General features: G+C 41.0%; 2 protein-coding genes across 2 annotated transcripts in view; one reads left to right on the top strand and one right to left on the bottom strand.

Moving 5' to 3' along the window:
- Positions 1-11,049, top strand: part of LOC137642500 (peroxiredoxin-4-like) — a 53,797-nt gene extending 42,748 nt beyond the window's left edge. The window contains exons 8-12 of the mRNA XM_068375108.1: positions 4,832-4,949; positions 5,895-6,030; positions 6,772-6,875; positions 7,082-7,247; positions 10,200-11,049. Of these exons, the coding sequence (XP_068231209.1) occupies positions 4,832-4,949; positions 5,895-6,030; positions 6,772-6,875; positions 7,082-7,247; positions 10,200-10,253 (578 nt within the window). The 3' untranslated portion in view covers positions 10,254-11,049. The remainder of the gene's footprint in view (positions 1-4,831; positions 4,950-5,894; positions 6,031-6,771; positions 6,876-7,081; positions 7,248-10,199) is intronic.
- LOC137642498 (uncharacterized) overlaps positions 1-20,589 on the bottom strand; it is a 297,295-nt gene that overhangs the window by 249,635 nt on the left and 27,071 nt on the right. The window lies entirely within an intron of this gene.

Here is a 20,589-nt window from a genome sequence, read left to right as displayed (position 1 = left end):
GGAGAGCGGGGAACAGCAGAGACGAAGTGGTCAGGGTAAAGCTCCCTGAGTAGAGCCAAGACCTTTCGAAAATCAACAGACAATGGAGAAAGCTTAGACTCCTCCACGTCTGATGAGGGATCAAGGTGTGCCTCCTCATCATCCGACACTTCATCAGCAGAGGGTAGCGAAGCAATAGGACCAGAATGCTGAACCGCAGAGTCAGAACGGGTAGGAACAATAACAGAGGTTTCCTCATCTTGAGGGAAAACCTGAGGCTCAGACTGCATAGGCTGAACAACAGACGGAGCAGAAGGCAGGCGCATGGGTGAAGGAGGTTGACTCCTAGCAAGAGTTGAACCCAAGGATTGCACAAGCTGAGCGGAGGACGGAGGCGGAGTAGTCCGTTCCTGTTCCTGTGAGATGAGTGGAGCATGAGAAGGTTGAGGCTGCGCAGAACAAGGTAAAGTTCTCGCAAGCTGAGGCTCCTGAGGCGCAAGTCCATGGTGTAGAGGAGCTTGCCTAGATGAGGGTTGAGCTCGCTGCAGCGATGGTTGAGCAGACAGACTCACGGAGGGGAGAGGTTGTTGTACCCCAACCGAGAGTTGCACCACTGGTGGAGCAGCAAGGGGAGGAGGAGGAAGAGTGGAATAACTCTCCTGATCCCAAAGCAAGGGTTGCCTTAAAGAAGGCTGAGGCTGAACAACACTGTGAACAGCAAACTCCGAAAGTGGCTCAACATCGTACGCCTGGCAGATGGTGCTGCGACCAGGCGGAGCAGGTGCAGGCTGGGCGAGCACAGGCGGAGCAGGTGCAGGCTGGGCGAGCACAGGCGGAGCGAGAACAGGTGGAGGGAGTGTAGGCGGAGGAGGAGGTGCAACACTCTCAGCCCGACACTCACGCATCAAGTCCGAAAGCTGAGCTTGCATGGACTGAAGCAGGGTCCACTTGGGGTCGGCAGAAACGATAACAGACTGAGGTAAAGTCACAGTCGGGGTCTGTATAGGCAGAACCTTACTCCTCTTGGGCGGAGTACAGTCGACCGATGACTGAGGCGAGTCGGAGCTGAGCCAATGACTACAACCTGGCTGAGCACTCGCTGACTGAACTCTACGTTTAAGCGGTCTCGAGACCTGAGACCAACGTTTCTTCCCTGCATGAAGATCAGCGGACGAGAAGACGGGCTCAATCGTCTGCAGGTGGGAGTGACGGTCTAAGGAAGACACGCCCGCAACCACCGAGGATAATTCTGTGCGCCTAACAAGGCCTGTCGAACCCTTAAGCCCTTCGACATTGCTTCTCCCCTGGGCATGGGAGCTTGCAAGAGGTCCCGGACTGGGAGGACGACTGGCTCGCACAGAAAAATCCTCACGCACCACACTGGCACCACTAGCACTTGGCACTGCACAGACACTAGCACTCGTCACAGCACTGGCACTATTTCCACCCACTGCACTCTTGACCTTCAGTTCTTTAACCTCGGCCATCAGAGACTTATGGTCACTTACCACTGATTCTACTTTATCTCCTAAAGCCTGAATAGCACGCAAAACAGTTGACATATCAGGCGGAGGGCACACAGTAGGTTCGGGGGTAGCCACTACAGGGGTAGGAAAAGGTAGGGGATCATGAGGTGAGGAAAACATAGAAGAGTGAGAAGAACTTCTCCTAACTCTAGTTCTCTCTAACTTAGATGAATATTTTAAAAGACGTACAAAATCCAATTCCGAAAGTCCGGCGCACTCCTCACACCGATTTTCTAATAGACAGGGCCTGTCCCTACAGTCAGAACAAGCGGTGTGAGGATCTACCGAGGCCTTCGGAATACGCCTATTGCAAGACCTACATCGTCTATGGGAGGGAGCTTGCGAAACGTCAGACATCTTGTTTCAAAGAGTTAGTCAAAGGGTGATCCAAAAACAAGCAAAAATTCATTAACCGTTAATCAGTATTTATATAAAAGCTATCTAGCTAATATAAAAAGGATTCCAGTATGCGACAGCCGTTAATCTAAGAGAATACTTCACCAAATATCCATGAATAAACTCGAAGACCATGAGCGTATCCCAGAACGTCTAGCCGGAAGCACGACAGAGGAATAATTGAGGAGGTGTCAACAACAAATGATTGAGTACCTGGCCACAGGTGGCGCTGGTAAGTACACCCCCTTCTAGTATTGTGATAGCTGGCGTATCCCTCCATAGAATTCTGTCGGGCAACGGAGTTGACAGCTACATGATTATCGGGTAAGTTTAATATTGAAAAAGAATATTCCATACCAGCAGCATTAAATATTAAGTAAAGTTATTTTACCTAACATAAAAATCTCACTGGTCATCTATGACTGCAATAATTCAGGGTATGTCAAAAATACTGAATTGAGTTACCTGGTTTAGGATTTATTTAACATTTTTGTGTGTGTTGGGTTAGTGTGTACTTTACCATACTACTCATAGTAAATATTGAGCGTAGGTGAGTTCTGTTAGGGGAAGAGTCGATAACAGGGCATGAAAAGCTCTGGTTTTACAAAACTGTATGACAGGCTACAGGACAAGAATAGTAGCCTCTTTAGTAGATTGGAACAGACTGGGTGTAAAATTTCAAGTTATGATTGAAAATCCACATTTTAAAGGAGAAACAAACATAAGAACACCACCTAACCTATCCTAGAAGCCGCATCTTACACTGCTATGTCCTTAACTTGCTGTAAGACTAAGTCTCAACCCTGTGTTTGCTTCACTCCTGGCAAGGGGACGCTAAATCATATATCGTAAATTGTAAAACTAGCTTCATGTTATCATATTTCAAACTAAGATAACAATTTTACTACTGTATAAACTAGAAAAGCCCTCTGAGAGTGCAGACCTCTGCCATGGCAACTTATTTCTCAAAACCAGCTTGCCTTTCCCAGCATCACTTTAGACCAGTGGTTCTTAACCTTGTTGGAGGTACTGAACCCCTCAAGTGTCATATGTACACTCATCGAACCCTCCATAGTTGGAAATATATATATATATATATATATATATATATATATATATATATATAGGTAAATGAAATAAAGGGAAATAGAAAGTTACACCTAAATATATCAGCATATATTTTAAATTCAATGCGTAGGTATATATAGTAATAGTGCACAATATGAACCATACTTCATTTGCACACAGAACCAATGTGTTCAAAGAACCAAATCAACAAAATATGAACTTCACACAAAAGCAAAAGCCTAATGAATACTTATTGAAAACCAATGTGACTTTTGCTGTTGCCTTTCAGAGACAATTTCAAAACTTTCGGCTTAACCTTGGCAAGTGCCACTCTCATTTCATTTGTGTTGTGTTACCTCCGCCGAACCCCTGACACTGCCTCAGCAAACCCCTGGGGTTCAATCGAACACAGGTTAAGAGCCACTGCTTTAGACCGTAGGCGAATTTGAAGTCTGTGACAACCATGTGCGAACTTGGGTCAAGGTTATGGTTAATTCGGTTGACCTTATGCTCGACCTTGACCTTTGACTTTCAGAATTGAATCGCTTCCATGTCTCAACATAATTAATCCCTGAAAGTTTCACCATATGAGTAAAATTGTGGCCAGGAAATTATTCAAAAATAGACATACAGGGGCAAAAACATGAGCTCCTCCCAACTTTTTTGGCATAAGTAATAAAATCGATGTGACAAGTAATAAAGTATGCCTGCCTCAACGAACTACATTCACCCCCAAGAGCAAAGTACCATCCATACCTTCCCTCAAAAAAGTAATCAGTCATAGATTGTTTACAATTCATATTGATTTACAACAGCTATTTAATTAACAGTTATACTAGAACCTAAAGCTTTATGGGTGGTTTGACATTCATTACGTAAATTGACTACCCCCTCTCCCAAAAAAACAGCATGTAACAACTTTCTCTGAATCAGTGTGAAAGAGAAACTCAACAAGATTTTAAAGGTTTCTTGAATACGTTAATGTACAGTATTGTGTAATAGACCAAAACTACATGTCTTGTATACTAATGGTAAATAAATTTGTCATTCTGCTAATTTTGATGACCTTGGATAGTTTGATAACTAGTTGAAGATTATTGAATCAAAAATCAAATGTATAGATTTAATGTTATAAAATTAAGTTATAAGATCATTTCTAGGTTTGATAATACAGGTATTTAACTAAAGTTATATATACTTAGATATGGAAAAAAAGCTTAGGCTACTAGTATACTGTATTAACAAGATTTATATCGATGTAGCTTTGACTGGGGTTTCTCCATTTCAATCTGCTACTCCTTCAGCTTTCTTCATTCTTTATCCATTTTGAATTATAAACTAATTTTCTATTAAGATATCTTTTCATTGCTGTTACGACTGGTATTTTGCGATTATGCAACATTCATTTGTTTGGGTTTCTTCCAAGAAGGGAAGAGATAGGAACTTGCATCATGTCTCTCACATTCTATTGCAATTTTCACATAAAATATTGTAAAATGCATTCAGCTGCAACATTTAGTATGTAAATATAGTGTCCCACTTTCCTAATCTCGTTTAATTTTTCTAGTTTGCTTGTACTGTAATTATTATTACAAACCAAGCTACAACCTTAGTTGGAAAAGCAAGATGCTATAAGCCCAAGGGGTTCAACAGGGAAAAATAGCCCAGTGAGGAAAGGAAATAAGGAAATAAACGATTTAAGTAATGAAAATTAAAATAAAATATTAAAAAAAAACATTAAAACAGATAATAAAAAGACTTATGTCAGCCTGTTCAACATAAGAACTTTACAGTATTGGGTGTACTTCTGATTTCATTATTTCTTAATGTTCAAAATCCTGAAATTTCATCTTTTATTGCAGTTAGTAGACCGGCTCCATCATGGGAAGGAACTGCTGTAATTGACGGCCAGTTCAAAGAGTTGAAGCTGGAGGATTATCGTGGGAAATACTTGGTTTTCTTTTTCTACCCCTTGGATTTGTAAGTAGAGACATTTTTATATGTTTTATAAACACCTAAATCAAATGCAACTGGTGAAATCTAACCGAGGCCCTTTGCGTCAATAGGCATAGGCCTAGGAGGAGGTGATGATGATGAAATTAAATTGAATAAGAGCCAGTGTTACATTCATATAGCTGTGGATACTGGTGTCTAATTTATGCTGTCCTGCTTATTTTATCTTATTCTAATGGGCGCAATTATATGAGAGCCATCAAATGTTCTTGTGAAGCGTTTATCTACTAAATAGTAATTCTAAGTTTTAGTCTTGTTTCTCTTTGAAAGTCTATTTTTAAACAGAAAATGTCTTCATTTACTTATCATTTTTAAGGATTTCTGAGGGAATTTTTGTCTTGTAATTAAGGAAAATTTATGATTAAAAGGAAAAATTTAACTTTGGACTTTAGCATTAAAAATTATACTTGAATGTCTTAAAAAGTCTACCAATAAAATTGAGATGTCAGTGAGCCTTTGTTAGGTGATTTAGAGGTTGTTTTTATAACTTGGTATTATATTTTAATATTAAGTATGAGGAGCAAGATTTGTACATAACATTAGAGAATCTTTTAATATTAAAACATCCTCCAAAGTATTATCCTTTTTATTGCTATGGTAAATTTCTAATTTCAGCCAACAGTGGGGGATTTTATCCTTGGGTGAATTAGTGAATCAGTTCTTGCTGATGATGATAAAGTAATTAGCAGATAGTGGTACCTGTTGCTATTCTTCCATTCTCTACTTTTAGAATGATTAATGACATTTTATACCCCTTGTAGTATATAAAATTGCACTTTTTTACTAATTTTTCATTGATTTTTTTTCATACAATGAAAGCTCTTTCCAAAATGGAAGACTTCCAGTAATATGAAACAGTTCTTCCTTGTCCTATCCCATTAAAATATGCTTGATTTACCTTTGTATTTTCAGCACCTTTGTATGTCCAACTGAAATTCTTGCATTCAACGACCGGGTCAAAGAGTTCCGCGCTTTAAACACAGAAGTCGTGGCCTGCTCTGTCGATTCTCACTTCACCCACTTGGCATGGACCAATACACCAAGAAAGGTTTGTTTTTATGGGAATTTCTTTTAGATCATTCTCTTATATTTGGCATTGTGTGTTTCGGCTTATTCGTATTTCTTTTTTTAGTTACCTCACATCATTTATTCTTTATGGATGATTTTTATCTGTAATTGGCTTTTGTTATTGTGAACTTTGAGCTTATCATATTCTGCCCTTCCAACTGGAGGTGCAGTTGTGTTAAAAGGTAAAAAATCTTCAGGTTATATTGGTTCAGTGTTTGGGTAGAAAGATAATCGATTAAAATTTTCCTGTCCATGTAGTAAAGAATAAACACCTCTCTCCCTTCACATACAAACTATAAATAATAAGACAAGTCCCATAGTTCTGTGTATGTATAATTGATGAAAGAGTAGCAGTACCAAGTAATGGCACCTTGCGTTCATCCATTCGTGTAGTGTTCACAATATCTTTTAGGTTCTCATTTACCCTTAGGAACGTTGTTTTCTATCTATAAAAAATTTTCCTTATGATTACATTTGGACAAATTGCTAACTTGACTTTTTCAAGTAAAATTATGCCTCGGAAGGATTTGGATTTTTCTTTCGTTGAGTTGATCTTACGTTTTTACCAGTTTTTATAAGGAACGTGATAACTACAGTAATTACATGATGTACATCACTTGATGCAAGGTTGATAAAAATTACACAGTGCCATTATCATGGCAAAAGTAAGCAGAGCCCTTAAATAATTGTGCTAGAAGTAATAGTCTTAATTTGATTTCAGGATGGTGGTCTAGGGAAACTAAACATTCCTCTGCTCTCTGATATCACTCACAAGATAAGCATCGATTATGGCGTATACCTTGAAGATCAGGGTATTGCATTGAGGTATAGTAAATAATAGTGTTTATATAATTACTGTGTCTCCTCATAGGTTAAAATTTGTATCCAAGTTTGTAATAAGTACAGTATTGTTTTATGTATTCATATGCATTTTATAATAGTGCATTTTTAGGCTTTGCTGGTATTCTGTTGTATCTGATAAAAATGAATAAGCTCAGGGAATTGTCTGTATAGTACTTCTATATCAACAGAGGGCTTTTCATCATTGACGACAAAGGAGTGCTGCGTCAGATAACCATGAATGATCTGCCTGTTGGCCGCTCAGTCGATGAGACGCTCCGTTTGGTACAAGCATTCCAATTTACCGATTCGCATGGCGAAGTATGCCCTGCTGGCTGGAAGCCTGGTGATGACACAGTAAGTATATACTTGTATTTCATCTTTAAATATGTGGGATTGATATTTCACCATCAAAATACTAGACTGGTTTATTTTTTCAGTCTCTGGAAAGGTTATTACTGTAATCTAATAAACAAAAGAAAAAACAAATTTACTTTTAAAATTACATTTTATAAAACTGTCAAGTGGTGCTTAAGCCTCAAAATATTCCATAAAAAGAAAGCATTTGCCAGTCTCGTAATTTTAGTATGTATCTACCACTAGCTGAGAGTTTAAAATACATTACAGTCGTATTAGAAATGGTTATCTCGCTTCCCTGAGCCAGCACTTTCTCAAGTAGGTCCCTGTTAATGTGATTAGAAGAAACCGCTTAGTAACATGCTACATATATTATTAAGCACCTGGTACAGTCACACTATTTGCTAGAAAGTATCTCAATACATTAATGTATAAGCATCTGCTAATGTAAATATCATTGAAAAAAAGTTCAAGAAATTTACACTTGGCTAATTGATTGTCACATGAATGTTTGGTTAGGCAAGGTGTGGCAGGCAAAAGATATTGCAGGTAAACTATTACTCAGCTAATTATTTGTAATCTATTTTCATATAAAAATTTTTTTATTACTTTGTCATATTCAATAATGCCCATTATGTAATGAAGTACAGGTATTGCTTTCTGGACATCTTAAACAATGCAATTTAGGCAATAATGTACCAAAGGCCTTGTAGCATCTCTTCGGTCCCTAGCTCCATCTATTTTCTAGCCTTCTAATTTACCTATGTTGCACCTCAGTGCTTAATGGTGTCCTTGGCTAAAAGCACCAAACCATCTGGTCCAAGTTCAGAAGTCAAATATTTTTTTTTCAATCTGGATAATGCAACTGAATTTTCACATAAAGTAACTTAGATTATCAAAGTCCTCTATTCCACACACACTTATCCATCTACTTTTTGTAACATCAGTTTTTAGTTCTGTATTATTAGTAGTAGATATTTTTAAATGAAAAAACAAAATGTAAGTAAGATGATTTTTATTATAATGAGAAAGGTTTGGAAGTAAGTTTTCCCAAATACTTTTTTTGTTTTGCTTTTTAAGATTAGGATTGCCAAACAAGAATAGGAATTTAAAATCTTACTAGACTTTCACCAAAACTGTACTGTAATCAAATCATATATATATAGTAGATACTAATGCTGTTTTTGAATAAGATTACAGCACTGATCGATTGAATCGTAAAAAAACAGGTTACAGTTGTGCTGAATGAATTAAGCATTTCTGCAGTTTTTCCACACTTGTAGGAATGCACGTCAAGCTCAAAAGCACTCGTGGCACTGCCCAGTATTTTTAAAGTTTTGCTTACCATTCTAAATGGGAATCCAATTGAAAGAGATTCTTTTTACCATGCAATTGACATGTCTATATAGGTTGCAAACTGAAATGAGGTTTTCTTCCAGACTTGAAAAATCCGGACTTTCAGGCAGTGTGCATAATCAATTACTGTATCTTAGGTCTTTCTAAAACATCTGTAGTGGCTAAAGAACAGCAGATTGATGAACTGTTTATTAATTTTCTCCTGAAAATATCCTCGGTTAACGTAATTGTACAGTACTAAATTTGCCCTCAGGGCACACATTCCCTGTAATAAATACGACAAGTAATATTTTAGCCGTTGCCTTACATTTACAAGCTTTTTGGTTGGTCAATTTGTTTAGCCATTAACTCTATATTTAATTTTGTTTAGGAGGTGGTGATATGATGGGTAGAGAAATACAACCCTCATAAAACCTAGCAACTTTTCAAGACTAATCATCATATGGGTGTTTTGAAAGTGTGCTCTTGCCAAACCCTTGATCTAGGGAACATGTGTGATTTGTTTTTAATTCAGGGGGAGCTATGCCAAAATCCTGTTTTCTTTTCTTTTCCATAGACTGAGTAGTGATTTGTAGCCACTAAAATTTTTAACAATTTAATGAGTTGTCTTTCTAAACTTATATATTCAAAAGAAGTTAAATAATTAGCTTGAGATGTAAAGAGGTGGTTGGAATTGGACAAAAATTAAAGGTAATTATAATGCAGTATTATATGGCTGGAGGGATGTCATAAAGAACTTTTATTAACTTTAGTGTACCACCCACATGATACTGTAGGTTGTAGCCCCTTGGGGAACAACAGTGTGAATGGCTTGTTAACTACAGTACTAAAAATTTGAAAGACTCGGACATTATTGAAATGAATCCATGAAAAATATGGTATTTTCATCATCATCTACTGCTACGTCTTTTGACACATCATCTCCTACGCCTATTGACACAAAGGGCCTCTGTTAGATTTCAACAGTCGTCTCAATCTTTTTTACTCTTTCCATAAACGGACTAAATCCATAGAGGATTCATTGCCTAGATTTATCAAAGGATAGCTAAGGCAAGTGACCCCCTGCCGGGCCATAGTATATGGCATTTATGATGAAGAAAAATAGTGAACTGAAAAGCGACATGTATTATAACATTGATCTGCTTAGTATATTATATAGTACTGTATAGTCATTATATGTTTAGTGTAGTTTGCAATATTAAGAGATGAATATTATACTGTACATAAACTTTTTATTTCAATGTTTTTATCTTGACGAAAATTTTAATTGTTGCTGTGTAAAGAATGCAATAGAAACACATTACTTCTAGAATACAATACAAAACTTATCACTAAACCATAATATCAACCAAAATATTTTTGTATTGAATTGAAAATAAATAAATATGACCTTTTCTTAAACGAGCAATGAGATATTTGTTGAAAAAATTACTACGTAGAAGTCCGTTTGAAATGCTCAAGTAAAATTAATTGGAGTAAAATATTAAATTGCTAAATTGTCTATTTCTGTGAGTAGTAGACTGAAATTCATACCATATGTTTACATGTCACTTTTGAAAAAGTTTATTTTTTATACATCACTTCTCTTACTTTCAGATCATTCCTAACCCACAAGAGAAACTGAAGTACTTCAGCAAAGCCAACCAGTAAAATCGAAGTTGCCATTAACAGACAAATTCAATGTTCCATTTTGGGGCAATGTTCTTTGAAATTGTAAAACCAAGTTAAGTGTGCTTATTGTCATGTTTTGATGTCAGAATAAGGAATATGAAGTAAATCAGTTATAACAATAAGGTTAGACTAGGGAAGGTAGATTGTAGATTTTACTTGGTACATAAATTGATATATGTTTCTTCTAATGCAATTGTTTTGTCAGCAGAGCATACGATTAAGATGTGGATGTGATTATTAATAGAAATGTCTGTAAGGGTAAGGACTGTTGGATTCTGTTTAGTACAACACGGGTTGAATGTCGCCATGGTCAGTTAACTGAAATACAAGATTGATAAGTACCGTTGTAGTTTGTAAGAATTAACAGCTAAATGATAAACTTAGTATACTGGTTTGTATTATTATAGTTGAATCAGGAGCTAGGCGAGTGAAAGTAGTTTTTTTTAAAGTTAAAAGTGCTTCATATATAAGAATGAATTGGAACATTCCAGGGTGAAGGAATTTATTTTTGTATTCTTAGAGGATTTTCCAGTGATTAAACCTTTCATGTTTGTCATAAACCCCTAGAGGAGTTGGTTGTCAAATCACAATCTGTCTTATTGAATTGATTTTGAGTTATTCTCAAGAATAAAAAGCACTAAATATAGTAGCAGTTCATATTTCAAGACTTTACTTTGATCACATGTTAATTCACAGCATATTGTCAATAGGTCTTCACGGCCTATAGTTGTAAGATTGTATTTTTCTTAAATGAAAAGTGTTAAAGGATTTGTAATGCTTTGTTTTATTTACTTCGACTAACACATAGTTGGATTTTAAAGATTTTTATTTTAATTATTTCTGTCTGAACACTTATACTACTCTACTGTACTTATAAATTGCATTCATAATAAGTTAGAAAGGTCCACACTAAAACATGGTTCTGGCTAAAGTGCTTTACAATATCCCTAATATTCTACTGATCCGAGATTCCTGGAGTAACACCTGTTTTTATGTGGAGAATTGAAGCATACTTCAATAGGTTAACCAAAATTAAGATTTTGAACTGTATATCCCTATCATTATTACTAGCTAAGTTTCAACCCTAGTTGGAAAAGCAGGATGCTACAAGACCAAGGGCTCCAACAGGGAAAACAGCCCAGTGCAGAAAATGAAGTCGGGAATGACTAATATACTACATAAAATGCAAAGTATGGTCCAGAATTATGAATAATTTTATGCATCATGCTCAAAGAACTAGCGGAACGATGGCCAGAATTAATATCTTGTAGGGTTGTGGTGGCTGATGTGGTAATGTCCCCGACTGGTGAACGCCAGACTGGGGTTCGAGTCCCACTCAAGCTTGTTAGTTCCTTTGGTCGCTGCAACCTCACCATCCTTGTGAGATAAGGATGGGGGAGCTTACAGGTCTATCTGCTGAGTCATCAGCAACCATTGCCTGGCTCTCCTTGGTCAAAGCTTGGGCGGAAAGGGGCTTGGGCACTGATCACATGTATATGTGGTCAGTATCTAGGGCATTGTCCAGCTCAATAGGGTAATGTCACTGTCCCTTGCTCCTCTCATTCATGAGTGACCTTTAAATAGACCATAAGTTTTTTGTCAAACAAATTAAGACAGAGTGAGTCTGCAGCATAAGTTAAGATAACACTGTTGTAATCAAAACAAAGTAGAATGAAAGAATTAACTCTTACTCATGATATATTGATCATTTGTAATGTTTATAGGTATACAGTAAATGTATATGGCTATATAACCACCTCTAATTTGTAGGTAGATGCTACCACAAATGATTTAGTATTGTTTCTACTATCAATGCCTTGAATGACAACTGAAGGAATTAGGACATTCACAGTATTATGGTACACATATTCATCTAAATTGAATAAGTGACAAATAGTATGGTACCAGCTACAAACCTGAGAACTAGATTCATCCATTCAGTAAATAGCTACTTGATACTAGCCTGCTGAAGCCAGTTTCGTTATGCAATGTACAATTAAGTTATTAAAATACAAACTTGTTTGTCTTTATTTCAACATTAAAAACATTAAATCCTAGGGTCTGATCCAAATACAATACTCTAATTTCATGTTTTAATTTTCTCTTTTCAGAGCAATAACTAATCTAAAATTAGTAATATTATGGTGATTTTTTAAGAAAGGCTGGAAATTTTGGCATGGAGATAAAAGTGATAATGAATTTGCATTCACTTGTTAATACAGAATAGTAATTCTATAGTGTTTTTCTTCTAATTACTATCAGCAATAGTCTGAAAGGTCTTCAACTTGAATAAAACGCCATATTCATCTTAAAGACATTATCCCCCTAATGCTGACTAGGCTAAAGCCTACTGGCCTACCAAAAATTGAGGCCTAAGCAACTTTTTTTTTAAGTGTTAAATGTTAAAAAAATGGATTATTTACTTCATTTGTAACATTATCACACTGGCCATAACCATAATGGAGGGAGAGGGGGAACTTCCAAATCATCCCTTAAATTTACCTAGGTAAAGCAAAGCCCTTAATTAGTCTTTATCAGTGGTTCCATTTTAAACAAAGTTGTGGTGGCCGATATGGTAACGTCCCTGACTGGTGAACGCCAGACTGGAGTTTGAGTCACGCTCGAACTCGTTAGTTTCTTTGGTCGCTACAATCTCGCCGTCCTTTTGATCTAAGGATGGGGGTTTGGGAGGCCTAAAGGTCTAGCTGCTGAGTCATTAGCAGCCATTGCCTGGCCCTCCTTGGTCCTAGCTTGGGCGCTGATTATAAGTATATATGGTCAGTCTCTAGGGCATTGTACTGCTCGATAGGGCAATTTCACTGTCCCTTTCCCCTGCCATTCATGAGTGACCTTTAAACCTTTAAAGGAATTTGTTTAATGTTTTTTACAATGGTATCATATCTAGCTACTGTAAATGTTTACGAAAGTAGTAGAAGGGAATAAATGGACAAAGAACTACGTAGGTGGGTACTGCGGCATTACTTAACAGACAGTTTCCCTTCAGCCACTATCTGGACTCCCTTTTTAACCTCCTATATCACCATTCCCTCTGGCAATTCAACTTTACCTTTTACATTATACTTAAAATGTTGATTTTTCCCAAGTTGAAAATTGACACTAAATGGCTTCCATCAAGACCCACTGCTAGGTTTTATGGTCCAAAATCATATACCCAATACAGTAGTAAAGAAGTGTCCAAAGACATCATTCACATTGAGAAAATACATTTTAAATACTGTATATACATACCATATAGATGAGAATATTCAGCAAAATCACTAATTTTTTAAGCATTTTGTATTTTTCTTAACTACAGTATACATACCTGAGTCATAATAGGAGTATGACCAGTGAAAATTGGAACTTCATGAAACAAATTTAACAAAGCGCTGTAGTTACTATTACCAATAGGTGGCAGAAAGCCCTGCCCACTTTGCAATTCGTTCCTGCATGAATATAAATCCTCGTCCTTTAATAGGAGACTCATCCTTCCTTAAAGGGGGGAGGAAGTCCCTAAGAACCAAAATCTGGCAACATTTAACTTTCCAAGGAAATGTCAAAGAACTTTGGTCCGGCATAGGAGCAAAGAGGGTGACTCCTGGCAACCTCCGAATAACCTGAGTATGGAGAGGGCATGGGCATTAGTTGAGGTCTCCATACCATGCGTAAACAGTAATAGGTCACAAGAGAACCTATATCCTTACACGTATCTAATATTTGGTCAAAATATATATGCAACCAAAAAATGGGTTTGAATACATTCTATCCATCCTGCCCTTTGCATGGGAAGATGGGTGAGCTACTTCTTAACACACTGTCTTATAATAAAGTTTGCTTGGTTACGAGACCTGCCTGCATCTGATGTCTTGTCCAGCTCATAATGGCCACAGATGCTGTATTCCTAAGATAGGAGGAAAGAAGGAGAGTATAAGGCCAATCAATCTACCTTTCATTCATGACAAACTGTTATCATAGACGAGATGCATCATGTTTCGTGAGAGAACTAGGTGTACATAACTTACTGTATTATGCAGCCACATAAGATAACTTGCTGTATTATACAGCCAAATATGATGACTTACAGTATTATGTAGCCTTATAGGATAAAGGGTAAAGGTAACCAAAAACTGTGGGTAAATTCCACCGGGTAGTATATTCATTAGCAGACTCATGTCTTAATACCTGAACCACTGACAGGTTCTTCCTTGATATTCTGAACATAGTAACCCCTTGGTCGAGTTGGACTTCCAACGCCTTTGCTGTTTGAGGTATGGGAAAAAATTAATGGTCTCAAAGCTAGAAGAAAAATGTGTTCTTGGATACTTTTCTCACCATCCTGCTGGTGCTAAGAAAAGTCTTTGGAGCTCAGCCCTGAGGTGCCACGTTGTCATAGAACCGTGGAGACCCTGCAGGACAAAGGAGCCAGTCATTGTGATCAATATGGACAGCTTCTGAGAAGAGATGACCAAGGACTCAAACCTAGTATCATCGGCAGGTGGGTCTTGTCCCAGACCTCAGGAACAAGATAAGGAGACTTCCATCCTCTGGAATAACTAGTGACAAACAAGATGTAGTAAGCTCCCCAACTTGCTTAGCTAAATATATGTTTAGCTGAAAGACTGTCAAAGGAATCAGATCTTTGACACTCCTCTCCAAGGGTTGTATGGGGCAGTGTACATACAATACTTTTGAAGGGGTATGTTATCAAAAGACAAAAATATCTATTCCTAAAGTGTGAGGAGCGAGACGAGATTCTACTACTGTATTGTTTGGTCAAACCTGTCATCACTTCACTGTTGTCACCATTTCGAAAGTAAACCGAGCCTTGACGAAGAGCGCCTGCAGCGATAAGGGGACTGTCCCGTTTTGACCAAGATGTCAACGTCTTAATCAGTGGAGATAGCATATTTTGAGAAACCGAGCCCGAGGGATATCCTTGTTTATCAAATATGTCGTCATAGGTGGACACGCGCTGCCCTTTTGTTACGACTTAACACATGGTCCAGATTGCACCAGAAATTTCTTCTAGAAGCTTCCATGTCGTGATCAAAGTAGACTTTTTTGAGGAGGCCAATCGAGACGCAGAATTGTTAAAAAAACACCTATGGAAATGATGATTGCCCACTGTAATTAACTCTGCCCATACATGGGTATATAAGAAGAGATTGTCCAGGGGAGACAGGACAGAACATAAGACAAGAGAGGAACTATGTCCGAAGCAGATGAGAACCAAGTCCTGATGAGATAAGAAACAGAGAAAACCAGAAGTCTGACAGAGCCAGTTTCCAACCTTCCCTTCAGGCGACAAATGTCTATCTCCAAAATCCTGTTATGACGGAAGAAAATGACAAATTCGTAGATAATTTGTATTTTTCCTAACTATACAAACCTTTGCTATTTAAAGTGGGTAATTACTTTTGGCGTAGCTGAAAGGACGAGCCATAAAAATTTAACGAGGGATTATTACCCCACCGCTAGTTAGCGGGGGTTAGGGAGGTTAGTTAGCTACCCTCCCCCCTCACACACCTGTGTTGTAAGCTTCAATTTGCTTAGAGGTAGGACTTCATGGGGGACAGGGCTGGCAGGCAAGTTTGATTAAATAGTTAAGGTTTGTATAGTTAGGAAAAATACAAATTATCTACGAATTTGTCATTTGTTCCGTAACCGGAATACAAATCACGCTATTTAAAGTGGGTGACTTAACCCTTAGGAAAGGTGGAACAAGTCCCAGCCATACTGGCTTTTGGCTTTGCCCGGGGACTCATTATCCGAGTGTGTCAGCACTCAACAATAAAGAGTCCCTGCACCTTGCTCGCACCTTGCTATGCAAGGGCTGCGGCCTACGTAAGCTGTGTGTGAAGGAAAAAAGTGTAACTCGTCCTAGGAAGTTGACCTGAAGTTCTTTAGATGGAAACTTTAGGCTAGGACTCTCCCAATACCACCTCGTCAGGGTATGGGGACGCGACAGTATTAACTTAATACTAAGAACACAAGGGAACATGGTTTACCTGCAGTGGTTTGAGGTCAGCTGTGCAGAGAACCCAGGATGCAGCTTTCCCCAAGAGAGGGGAGGATGAAGAAAAGAATAAGGGCCAGGCATACCTTTTCATTCATGCAGACTAAAACCGGTTAACAATGCCCTCAACCCTCTGCTACTTGGCCATTAAGGAGCATGAGGTTTAAACCAGCTGTTGTGCAGCCACCACAGGGCCGATAGAGAAGGTATCAAGCCTCCTGTGGGTCACGTCTTGCAGAAGGTATCGAGCCTCCTGTGGGTCACGTCTTGCAGGTAGTGGGCTGTGAAGGTCGTTTGACGCTTCCACACCCCTGCTTGCAGAACCTGCGTCACTGAGAAGTTTTTCTTGAAGGCCAGGGAGGTAGCTACTCCCGACATCATGAGCTCTAGGACGACGTGATGGAGGAGGGTCAGGATTCAGGGATAGATGGATTGCCTTTCGAATCCATGCTGAGATGGCGTTCTTGGTAACCCTCCTCTTCGATCTCGCAGTGATGACAAACAAAGCCTGCACTTAGGGACGAACTGCAGCTGTTCTCTTCAGGTATAGCCTCAGACTCCTTACTGGGCACAGTAGGAGATGGTCTGGGTGATCTGTTACGGAACAAAGACTCGAAATCCGGAAGGAGTCGAAGCGAGGGTCCGGCACTCCCGGATTCTGAGTCTTAGCAATAAACTCAAGGACGAAGCTGAACGCTACCTCCCCCCATCCCCTTGAATGGACGATGTCATACGAGAGACCATGAAGTTCGCTAACTCGCTTGGCTGACGCCAAAGCTAGTAGGAACACCGTCTTCCAAGTAAGGTGGCGATCTGAAGCCTGGCGTAATGGTTCGTAGGGAGGTCTCTTAAGAGACCTGAGAACTCGAACCACGTTCCATGGAGGAGGTCTCACTTCCGACTGAGGGCAGGTAAGTTTATAACTACGTATGAGTAGGGAAAGTTCTAGCGAAGAAGAAATGTCCACTCCTTTGAGCCTGAAGGCTAGACTTAAGGCTGAGCGATAGCCTTTCACTGCAGAGACTGAAAGGCGCATTTCTTCTCGCAAATACTCGAAGAACTCCACTATTGCTGGAATAGTGGCATCGAGTGGAGAGATACCCCTACCATGACACCAACCACAGAAAACTCTCTACTTCGCCTGGTAGACCCCTGCGGATGACTTTTGCAGGTGTCCAGACATCCTTTCCGCAACTTGTTGCGAAAATCCTCTCTCTGCGAGGAGATGCTGGATAGTCTCCAGGCGTGAAGCCGAGGCGAAGCTATGGCTTTGTGAAAGATGTTGGCGTGTGGTTGTTTGAGTAGCTCGTGTCGTGGAGGGAGTTCTCTCGGAGGCTCCGTAAGGAGTTGCAGAAGGTCCGGGAACCCTTCCGCGTGATGCCACAGCGGAGCTATGAGAGTCATCGAGAGGTTGACCGATAGTCTGGTCTTGTTGAGTACCCTCCTCATCAGACAGAACAGGGGAAAGGCGTATACGTCGATGTTGTCCCACCGTTGTTGGAAAGCATCTTGCCAGAGAGCCTTGGGGCCCGGGACTGGGGAACAGTACAGCGGCAGTTTGAAGTTCAACGCTGTCGCGAACAGATCCACAATCGGGGAACCCCACAAAGTCAGGACTTTGTTGGCTACTTGACGATCCAAAGACCACTCGGTACTATCTGAGACGCTCTGCTCAGACTGTCAGCGAGCACATTCCTTTTGCCTGGAATGAAGCGAGCCAAAAGTGGAATCCAGTGGACTTCGGCCCATCTCAGTATCTCTACTGCAAGATGGGATAGCTGTTCTGAAAAGGTACCTCCCTGCTTGTTGATGTAAGCCACTACTGTGGTGTTGTCGCTCATCACAACCACAGAGTGACCCGCCAGGTGCTGTTGGAACTGTTGAAGGGCCAGAAAAACGGCCTTCATTTCTAGCAGATTTATATGAAGGCACTTTTCTGATTTTGACCACAGGCCTGAAGTCCTGTGGTTCAGAACGTGGACCCCCCACCCTTTCTTTGAGGCGTCCGAAAACAGCATCAAATTTGGGGGAGGACGAGAAGATCCACTCCCTTTCGTACGTTCTCGTCTGCCACCCACCACTGAAGGTCTGTCCATTCCGCGAGACCCATAGGGATCAAGACGTCTGGGGAATCGTGTCCTTGACTCCACCGGGACTTGAGTCGCCATTGCAGGGATCTCATTGTGAGGCGACCGTTGGGAACTAGATGCACCAAGGATAAGAGATGGCCGAGAAGACGTAACCACGATTGGGCTGGGAGTTCGTTTCGTCTGAGGAAAGGACTTGCGACCTTCCTCAGCCTTGCTATCCTGTCGTCTGATGGGAAGGCTTTGTGGAGATTGGTGTCCAATATCATGCCTAGATATACCAGTCTTTAGGAAGGAAGCAGAGAAGACTTCTCGAGATTTACCATGATCCCTAGATCTTGGCAAATCCCCAGAAGTTTGTCTCGGTGTCGAAGAAGGGTTGACTCCGAGTCTGCTAAGATCAGCCAGTTGTCCAGATAACGGAGGAGACGGATGCCGATCCTGTGTGCCCACGAAGATATCAGGGTGAACACTCTGGTGAAAACCTGAGGTGCTGTGGAGAGACCGAAGCACAGCACCTTGAACTGGTAGATCTTGTTGTCTAGGCTGAATCTTAGGTACTTCCTTGAAGACGGATGGATCGAGATCTGGAAGTACGCGTCCTTTAGATCCAGTGTGCACATGAAGTCTCGAGGTCTCACTGCGAGTCTGACCGTGTCTGCCGTCTCCATGGTGAATGGGGTCTGCTTGACATACCTGTTCAGAGCTGAGAGGTCGATGACTGGTCTCCAGCCTCCAGACGCCTTCTTTACAAGAAAGAGTCGACTGTAGAAGCCTGGGGACCCGTCGACGGCCTCTTGGAGTGCGTCCTTCTTCAACATGGTCTTGACTTCTGCCCAAGGGGCTTGGCCACAAGTTCGAGACTTGGTGGGCCAGAAACTTGATAGTACGAGTGCCTAAAAGAAAGGAGGTCTCCAAGGCCTTCCAGATACTCTCCTAAGACAAGACTTCGGATCGTATCCGGATGCCAAGAGATCCTAGCCAGATATCCAGCCACGAAGTGGCCTGCATGGCACACTTCGCTACCTTCTCCTGGCCGAGAATCTCCGAGGACGAGAACGACACTGGCCGGTTGGAGTCTCTCTCGAGAGGGCCTCCCCTGGAGAGCTCTTCCACCGAGTGGTGGAGGGGAAGAGCTAAACAGGACTCCTCGATGATTTCAAAGTACCTCCTTTGGTGGACACGAGGAGGTGGGAGGAGTTTGTTTCCGGCGCTGGAACGGCTGGAGGAGGCTAGCTAGGAGAGCTGGCTCTCGACCTTATCTCTGGCACTCTTGAACCCCTGGGACCAGGACAAAGCCGCTCTGGTTTTAGGGGTTTTTTGAGTAGCAAAGACTCGGTCCAGAACCGTGTCCTTGCCCTCTCGAGGAGGAATCTCTGGATCCGAAAATCCGTTAAGATTCCTCATCAGAGTCAAAACTTGCCAAAAGGCATGCTCCGACTCCTGGGGCTCTCCTCCTGATGGACTCACAGCAAGGTCTCCAGTCCCCAAAGGCTCTTCTTGGGGGGTCTCATGGACGTTCTCCGCGGGCTTAGCTGGTTCTGGTCTGATCCTCGAAGAAGATTTCGGAACCGTCTTGGAGTCCTTCGACTCCCTCCTGGGAGGGATGCAGGATTCCAAGAAAGATGGTGGGGGGCTCTTCTCCGCCTCCACCCGAGGAGACTTCTCGGCACGAGGTGGGGTTTCTCCCATTGGTGCGATGGGAGAACGCCTCACCTCACGAGAATCCCGAGGACAGAAAGTCCTCGTCCACGGGGGACGGAGAGAAAGTCTGGGGAGGGGAGGGAGCCTTCCTCGACGGCTTCCGAGGAATCAGTTTCGCCCTTGGAGAAGTAACCACGTCGTCCACTCCTCTCTTCCTGTTCAGGGGGCCCGAGATAGCCGATGATTAGAGGCCCAGTTCAGAGAAAGAGGGCTTGAAAGCCTGCACAACCACTCTGATCAAGGGCCCAAACCAGGGCTGCCAACTGACAGCAGCGCTGTCAGAGACACCCTCTGATGGGAAGGGGATTGTTTGATCCCTAGCAGTGGAAACTACAACTGGGTCTGCCTGAAAGGAAGAAGCTGTAGAAGAAAAGATCCTGGACCCGTCCGGAGATTTTTGTCCCTTCGTTGGGTGCGCTGTCCTGCGCCTACGGGGGGGGGGGGGGGGGGGGGGGGGGAGAACGCGATGAAGATGACCTGACGCGTTGTACTGCCGGATCCTGTGTGG

Source organism: Palaemon carinicauda, chromosome 6, assembly GCF_036898095.1.
Source record: "Palaemon carinicauda isolate YSFRI2023 chromosome 6, ASM3689809v2, whole genome shotgun sequence".
In the NCBI taxonomy this organism is placed as follows: domain Eukaryota; kingdom Metazoa; phylum Arthropoda; class Malacostraca; order Decapoda; family Palaemonidae; genus Palaemon; species Palaemon carinicauda.
This window is presented reverse-complemented; position numbering and strand designations above follow the sequence as displayed.